This window comes from Otolemur garnettii, unplaced genomic scaffold (genome assembly GCF_000181295.1).
Source record: "Otolemur garnettii isolate 467f Iridium unplaced genomic scaffold, OtoGar3 scaffold00092, whole genome shotgun sequence".
Taxonomy (NCBI): domain Eukaryota; kingdom Metazoa; phylum Chordata; class Mammalia; order Primates; family Galagidae; genus Otolemur; species Otolemur garnettii.
In genome coordinates, this window is record NW_003852487.1 from 3,910,557 (window position 1) to 3,918,598 (window position 8,042).

Sequence of the window (8,042 nt, forward strand, 5' to 3'; positions counted from 1 at the left end):
TGATGTCCTATGTTCATGTTGCATTCAAGAACTGAACATTGATAGAGTGCAGGAGGAAAAGTTTCCAAGATCCCAAGTATGTTTGTAAGAAAATAAATCAAGGCTGCAAGATTGCTTTTTACCAGCAAAACAAAAGCTGAAATTCAGCCACTTGGAGCTCCTATCCAGTTTTCTCAGTCCCTGACCCTCAACCTTGATGGCTAGAGCCCCTTCAACACATCCTGCTTCTGGTAATGGCCATTTCTCCCTTATGTCAGGTCCTTAGGGAGTTTTCCTTGTGCCCAGTTATTATTCACCCTTTTTGTCCTAGAGGCCCTGACTTCCAGGTATGGACCAGACCTCCCTTCTGCACACATCTCCTTTTTTTCTTTTGCAGTTTTTCTGCCCAGGGCTGGGTTTGAACCCGTGTACACATCTCCTAAACCCAGCAGCCAAATGAGATGGGGCCTATGGAGGGGTAGGAGCTGTGTCCTGTTCCTTTGTTCTGGAGTTCCACACAGGGCAGTGCTACATTAACCCATGACCTGATGGATGGTCTCAGAGAATCAAAGACATCTTTTACTGTGGGTTGTAAAGAAAATAACCTGAAAGCCAATGGGCTGGCCCAGCTTTCCTCTTCTCCAGGGAAAGTAGCTTTAAGGTTGCCAACCTTTTTCAGAACAAGAATAACATTAACAGGAGCTAATGTTTGTGCATTGCTTTGTCATGTTTGTACAGAGATCTTGTTTATCTTCACAAACCTGGAGTAGCAGGAAGGGCAGAAAGTTTCATGTCTGGAGGGCTGTGAGGGCTTAGGCACGTTCTCGACCTCTCTGCCCTTCAGCTCCTTCCCATGTGAAGCCAGCTATGTTGAGGATTAGGTGAGACTGTGCGCAATAGGCTTTACATCAGTGGTTCTCAACCTTCCTAATGTTGCAGCGCTTTACTAATGTTGCAGCACTTTAATACAGTTTCTCATGTTGTGGTGACCCCCAACCATAAAATTATTTTCATTGCTATTTCATAACGTAATTTTGCTACTGTTATGAATCGTAATGTAAATATCTGATATGCAGGATGGTCTTAGGTGACCCCTGTGGGGGGTCGCAACCCACAGGTTGAGAACCGCTGCTTTAGATGAACGTGATCACTAGCTCCTCAAATGCAGAACCCAGGTGACTGATAAGCCAATGAGCTGTACAGTGAGGCAGCTGGGATTGTTCAACTTAGGTCCATCCTAGAGCCATCACCACCGCCACACAGCAACAAGCTGGGCACTGTTCTAAGTCCTTTATATGCACTTCTTCATTTACTCTTCACAACAATCCTAAGAGGTATTGAGCTTTCTACCTGCATACTGAGATGAGGAAGCAGACTCACGGGTTTAATACATACTCCAGGTTGCAGGAGTTGCTTCTGTGGTCCTATCTGCCCCTTTCTCACCTCTTGGCCCCATCCTCAATGGTCTCTCCTTCATGCACTTTGCCCCCGAAGCCATTCCACCGGCCAGCCCCGAAGCCTCGCTTCTTCATGCCTAAGAGAACTCTCTGAGGCTGCAGCACCAGCACCAAGGTATACAGCCTGGAGGCGCCCATGGTCCCCTAGATTCTAAGAGGAAAGAAAGAGGATGGGGTTAGCCTCATCTTGGATGTGCTGCAGCAGCCAGGTTGAAGGGAGAGTTCTTGTGGGGAAGTGGAGGAGGCCTGGTGGTAATTTCCCAGCCCTGCCAGTGTTGGAAATCTACTATTGAACAAAGGATTTTCAGGGGTGACAGGCCTGGCCCTCAGAACCCAGTGGCATTAGTGCCAGCCCCTTCACTTGCTAGGGTGGACCTGCAGGTGGTAGGGTATCTCCCTCTCCCCACTCCTTGGCACTGAGCTACAAGAGGGTGACATGGCCTTTCCAAAGGGGGCTCTTGCTGCCATGCCTGCCCCCAGGAACTTCAGGCTCATCTGCACAAGCAGTAGGGCAGACAGGCTAGCCCCCATCCCCAGCTAGCACCCAAATAATCATGCAGGTTATGCAACGCTCTCAGGTCAGGTTTTGGCCTTGGCTTCTTTTGGCCTTCTGGGATGTGGCCTGTCTCTCTGCAGCAGCAGGTCTACCCATTGAGGCTGGCCTGGTCCTCCCTCTAGGGTAGGAGCTCATGTTCCACTTACTGTGCTCTTGTTGCTGCTGTGGGACCTGGCACTCAGTGTAGATTAATGGAGCCACAGGGGCCCTTCCTGTTCCTACAGGTGTATAGGTCCTGAGAAAGGTTCTGAGGGTGATGCCTCTGCCAGGGTCCCTGCTGGAAAAAGGACCTTGGAAAAATGCTGGAGGACCAGGACCAGTTTCCTGTTGCTCTGTCCCTATTCCAACCTGGAACACATCTGGTCAAGATAGCATTCTGGACCAGGGATCTTCCTTAGAAGTTATGGTGTTTGAGGAAAGGACCAAGGATGGGTCCTGGTGTGTGTGGGGGGGCAAGTCAAGGAAGGGAGGCAGGTCTGTCGTCATCTTTCCCAGGAGGCCTGTGTACTTTGTCCTGACACTATTCTGTTTGTGTGGGAAGCCCCAGCCGCCTAGGTCAGGCTTTGTGGTAACGATACCAGCAGTGTCCAAGCTGTCATTTATTATGCACTGATTACGTAAGTCTTTTTAAAAAGTATCTCATTTAGGCTTGGCGCCAGGAGCTCAGAGGCTAGGGCGGCAGCCACATACATCAGAGCTGGTTTCCTGGCCAGGGCCTTGCCTGGTACTGCACCCCACACCCAGGCCCCACTCCTGTTCTCCCACCTAAGCTCCCCAGGCCCACGGAGCCCCCTCCTCGGCCCCCCAAATTCGGCTGCTCGGTTCCCAGTTTCTACCTGGTTACCCAGCCTAGCGCGCTTCCCGCTCCCGGCCCTCTGATTCCCTTTTCTCTCTTTGTGCTCTTCCGCCTTCCCCGTCGGGTTTTCCCGGCTCTCAAACCCCTCGCGCTTCCTGCTCCCGGCCTACTCCTATCCGCCCTGCCCAGTTCTACGTTTCCCTACTCCGCACACCTGACTTTCAGCTCCAGGATACTGAGTCCCGCGCTCTGTCCGAATCTGCGTCCCACTTCCGGGGGGCAGGGCCTCTGGCCGGAAGCGGGGCAGGACACTTCCGGTGGTGTAGACCTTAGCGCAGTGGGCGCCCATGGCGGGGTGAGTGGGCTGGTACCCTCAGCCAGCATTGGAGAGGGCCCTGCTGGTTGCGGGGAGGGAGTGGTGGAGGGCCGGAGTAACGCGAGGCCGAGCGCTGGACACCACTGGACACAGTGGAGCGGTGAGCCAGGCCCGCAGCCCCGGCCCTGCCCTCGAAGGCGCAGCTAGAACCACAGCTTATGGCCAGCAAAGGCCCCCCCAGGAGGTAGGGCGCTGCGAGGTCTCTAGAGAGGCCTACGGTAGGCAGGTAGGGGGCTTTTAGAGAGAAGCAGGTGAGCGGGGCGGGGGCTGCAGATAGAGACCTCTGGAGAGAGGCACGTGGGTGGGGCGGGGAGCTGCAGGTGGGTTTTAGAGAGAAGCAAGTGGATGGGCTGCAGGTAGAGTTGGCTGCAGGTAGAGACACCTTTAGAGGCAGGGGGTGGGGGAGATGGCAGCAGGTCTTTAGAGAGAGGGGCAAGTGGGTTGAGAAAGGGGCTTCAGGGAGGAGCCTTTTAGAGAAGCAGGTGTGGGCGGAGGAAGGGGTTGCAGGTAGAAGACTGCAGGCCTGAAGGATGTAGCACAGGGCTTCTGAGAAGCAAAAGGGTGATGTGGCTAGAATCTGGGTTATGCCTGGACTTCTGGAATTAGTTCTAGCATATTGGAGCAGTCTGTGCAATTTTTGCATGAGATTCCTTGAACCATTTCAAGATGGCAAGTGACAGTTCTCTACTTACTAGTCACAATTTGAAGGTTGTCTTCAAATCTTGTCAGCGCACTTTGGTGTTGAAGGAGTTTTAGCTTTGGAGCTATGGGGTTAATAACATTTTCCTCAGAAAAAAGGGCATAGAACTTTGTGAGCTTGTTTTGAGGGTTCAGTGAGGGGAGGTACATATAACGTCTCTATGCCCAATTGTCATGGGTGGTCAATGAACTGTTAAAATTGTAACTTATCATAAGAATTGTGGAAATTATCCTTCACTCACCACACAGGTTAAGTTCTATTTAGAAATGTGCTAGGCCAGATCCTGTGCTAACTACTGAAGCTATGTAAGGTAGCTAAGGTGAGGACCTATTCTCATGGAAGAAACCTTTAGGGGAGGAAAAAAAAAAAGTCTTAACTAAAGAGTGCCAGTGTTTGCTGCCATAATGAACTACTGCAGAGTGGGGTGGCTTGAACAGCAGAAATTCTCTCTTTTGGAGTCTGGAAGTCAGATTGAGTGTCAGCAGGATTAGTTTCTCCTGAAGCCTCTCTCTTTGGCTGGTAAATGGTGTCTTCCCTCTGTGTCTTACCTCTTATAAGGATGCCTGTCTTATTGGATTAGGGCCCACTCATTTGACCTGGTTTTAACTTGATTGCCTCTTAAAAGACCCTATTTCTGGCTTGGTGCCTATAGCTCAACCAGCTAAGGTGCCAGCCATGTACACCTAAGGTGGCGGGTTCAACTCTCCAGCCCGGACCCGCCAAACAACAATGACAGCTGCAACCAAAAAATAGCCGGGCGTTGTGGCGGGTGCCTGTGGTCCCAGCTACTTGGGAGGCGGAGGCAGGAGACTTGCTTGAGTCCAGGAGTTGGAGGTTGCTGTGAGCTGTAATGCCACAGCACTCTACCCAGGGGGACAGCTTGAGGCTCTGTCTCAAAAAAAAAAAAAAAAAAAAAGACCCTATTTCTAACTAGTCATGTTCTGCCGTACTGGAGGTTAGGACTTTAACACATGAATTTTGGGGTGGGAGACACAAGTCAGCCAGTGACACCTGCTTTCTGGCTGTGTAGCCTTGTCAAGTCACCTCCCCTCTTGGGCTTTAGGGCCCCATCTCTAAAAATGGGTGGGTTAAACAAAGAGTCCTTCTATGCTCATGTCCTGCTGATCTGTGTGATGCCACTCTGCTTGCTCCTGTTTTCTTCTCACTAGGTACTTAAAGCTAGTGCGAGCTTCCTTTCAGCATCAAAGGTTCCACTCTTCTGCGAGTCACTACAAGGGTCGGACAGGTGCCCAGCACCTGTGGCTGTCGCGGCATTTAAGGGACTCATTTGTGAAGGCTGCGAAGGTAGAGAGTTACCGGTGTCGAAGTGCCTTCAAGCTTTTGGAGGTGAATGAGAAGCACCAGATTCTGCGGCCTGGCCTTCGGGTGTTAGACTGTGGGGCAGCTCCTGGAGCATGGAGTCAGGTGGCGGTTCAGCGAGTCAATTCTGCAGGCACAGGTGGGCCTCTATGCTGTTTCTGACCACCAGGAGTGTGGGTAGGCACAGTGAACTGCCCTCTGCCAGCATATATGCAGCAGTTGAGCTGTTTTGTGAAGGCACATGTCTAATTTAGGGTATCAAGGTTGCTCTTGGTTTTTGCTGGTGTTGAATACCCCTGCCATTTATATTTGCTACTGTCAAGTCAGAGTTCCTGCACGCACAGGCATGTCAACAGGGTAGGGCAGTTCACCAAGATATCTCCTAAGTACCTTAGGGTAAAGATGTACTAATTATCCTAGTGAGGAAATTGAGACTCAAAGGAGTATGGGATGCTGCCCTCCCAGGTTTGTACATCAGCTTTGCTAGTGGTTTGCAATGGGTTTGCTTTGAACTCTTTACCTTTGTCTTTACCTGTGCCCCTTGGTGACCACTGCCTATACCTGTGGTTGGATTGCCTCATGGGGCTTTAGAACAAACATTTTTTTTTTTCTTTTTGAGCTCAATGAATGAATGAATTGTGCTGGAAAGTCAACTCCTTTTCCCACCACTGAGCCTATTACCACTGAGACTCCCTAATAACTGATTGTAGTACTTTCTGTTCCTCCATTTGCTCTTTAGGAGAAATGTATGACTATATCATATCAACCTGATGTGATAGGGAGTTGCTTTTTTTTTCTTCGAGAGCCACAGCTCTCCTCAGCATAGGGGCTATGGAAAGGTTGTGCTGGGCTTGTTAATGGGGGCTCAGATGTGAGTAGTGAGAAGAGGGAAGGGGAGGCTAAGTGCAGTTGGATGCTGGAAATCTTGTTTTAGGTAAGCTGAAACAGTGGAATCTTTTTTATAATGTTTTACTCAAATATGGGCACGGTATTAATTTTATACTTCATTTTGTATCTGTCCATTTTCCCCATCATTTGGCTTGTTTTCAGTAGTTTCTACGTTGGGAGGAATTGGATTAAGCTGGAGGATGAATTTATTGATATAATCTAGAGTTACTTTACATACCAGCATATCTTTTTCTATTTTAGTTTATCATAAAGGCCACTCAGGGATAACCCTTACATTGAGAGTAAGCTGTGCATAGTATAATGATCTCAGAGTTGGAGGTCTGCCCATTAATAGGATGACTGTAGAACAGTCACCTCCTATCTGAGCCTAAATTTCCTGAGATACTGAGTGAGGACTGCCACTTGCACACTATGTAATTTTACGGGATTTATAAATAGTGGGAAAAGGCCTATGTATATCTATTTAAACATTAGCTCTTTTCTTTGGTTCTAATGTCTTATTTTTGTTTCATCATTTTATTGCATGTATTATATTATTGTGGAAAGATTCAGGATCTAAATAAATAACACATTCTGTTTCTTGTTTAGATCCCAGTTCTCCTATTGGCTTCGTACTTGGAGTAGATCTTCTTCACATATTTCCCCTGGAAGGAGCAACTTTTCTGTGCCCTGCTGATGTGACTGACCCAAGAACTTTCCAAAGAGTACTTGAACTGCTTCCTGGTGGGAGGGCGGATGTGATTCTGAGTGATATGGCACCCAATGCTACGGGGATCCGAGACCTTGATCATGATAGGCTTATCAGCCTGTGCCTGTCCCTTCTGGACATGGCTCCAGACATCCTGCATCCAGGGGGAACGTTCCTTTGTAAAACCTGGGCTGGAAGTCAAAGCCATCTGTTACAGAAGAGATTGACAGAGGAATTCCAGAACACAAGAATTATAAAACCTGAAGCCAGTAGGAAAGAATCATCAGAGGTGTACTTCTTAGCCACACAGTACCACAGATGGAAGGGCTCTGCGAAGCACTGAGAACTTAGGTGCCATTTTCCTAATGGTCATTATGTCTTTTTAATTACACATGTGGCCTGAGAGTGGCTAGTGGATCTGAGCCAAAATTTGGGACATGTAGTAGATTGAGTGGGGAGTTGCTTTTTTTTCTTCGAAGCCAAAAAGAGATGACAAAACAAAATTCAAGGACCATGAAAAAACGGTTGGGAGAAAACAACTTTTCTTTATCATTTGTGAAGAAAAAGTTATCAGGAGAGATAGGTGAAGATTGAAAGATAAGGAGAGACTGAGATGATCAAAAGAAAGTTGCCCTGGAAGGGATGGGGCTACCCACAAATGCCTTTACTTTGTCATCTTATAGACTGTTAGGGTATCACAGAGGAGTAGGCTTTCCACCCTTGCTGTAAGACCACAGTGCACAGGTTTGCATTTCTTTGTCTGTATAGTGTAAAGTAGAAAAATCTGAAATTTCCATCTGGGGATTAGTTTCTGTCTCTCTGGTGAATAATCTAGAAATGTATCCATTCTTCAAGTAGCAAGAATTCCCAGAGCAATTAGGGAAGAAATTTAGTATGAATTTATGCATGGGGTGGGTGTGCTTTGATTTTTGCTTAGAATATATATTGCTGTAATACTTTGAGCTCCCAAGACCATAAAGATAATTATCAAAGCAAGCAGTGATGTGTGTTGCTTTATTTCCTTTTTTTTGCGGGGGAGGGCAGAGTCTTATTATGTTGGCCTTTGTAGAGTGCAGTGGTATCACAGCAGCTCACAGCAACCTCAAACTCTGGGGTAAGCAATTCTCTTGTCTCAGCCAAGTAGCTGGGACTACAGGCGCCCACTACAGTGCTGGGTTATTTTCTTGTTGCAGTTGTTGTTTAGCTGCTCTTTAGTGCATGGGGCTGGCGCCATAACCACTGTGCTATGGGTGCTGAGCCT

General features: G+C 48.3%; 2 protein-coding genes across 4 annotated transcripts in view; one reads left to right on the plus strand and one right to left on the minus strand.

Annotated features, from left to right (window-relative positions):
- Positions 1-3,058, minus strand: part of NUDT1 (nudix hydrolase 1) — a 9,429-nt gene extending 6,371 nt beyond the window's left edge. Inside the window, exons 1-3 of one of the 2 annotated variants that reach the window (XM_023516523.1) lie at positions 3,003-3,034; positions 2,139-2,266; positions 1,423-1,587 (exon numbers count right to left, since the gene is read on the minus strand). In XM_023516523.1, the coding sequence (XP_023372291.1) occupies positions 1,423-1,574 (152 nt within the window). In that variant the 5' untranslated portion in view covers positions 1,575-1,587; positions 2,139-2,266; positions 3,003-3,034. Of the gene's footprint in view, positions 1-1,422; positions 1,588-2,138; positions 2,267-3,002 lie in introns of both variants that reach the window. The other variant, XM_003795450.3, reaches the window with a different exon arrangement.
- Positions 3,059-3,068: 10 nt separating this feature from the next.
- On the plus strand, positions 3,069-7,773 carry MRM2 (mitochondrial rRNA methyltransferase 2). 2 transcript variants are annotated; one of them, XM_003795451.3, is made up of 3 exons: positions 3,069-3,143; positions 5,034-5,323; positions 6,682-7,773. In XM_003795451.3, the coding sequence occupies exons 1-3, from the start codon at positions 3,136-3,138 to the stop codon at positions 7,122-7,124; spliced, it is 741 nt and encodes a 246-aa protein (XP_003795499.1). In that variant the 5' UTR covers positions 3,069-3,135; the 3' UTR covers positions 7,125-7,773. The 2 variants fall into 2 exon arrangements, with proteins under 2 accessions (XP_003795499.1, XP_023372290.1); XM_023516522.1 differs by lacking the exon at positions 3,069-3,143 and adding an exon at positions 3,279-3,348.
- Positions 7,774-8,042: the final 269 nt, after the last annotated feature.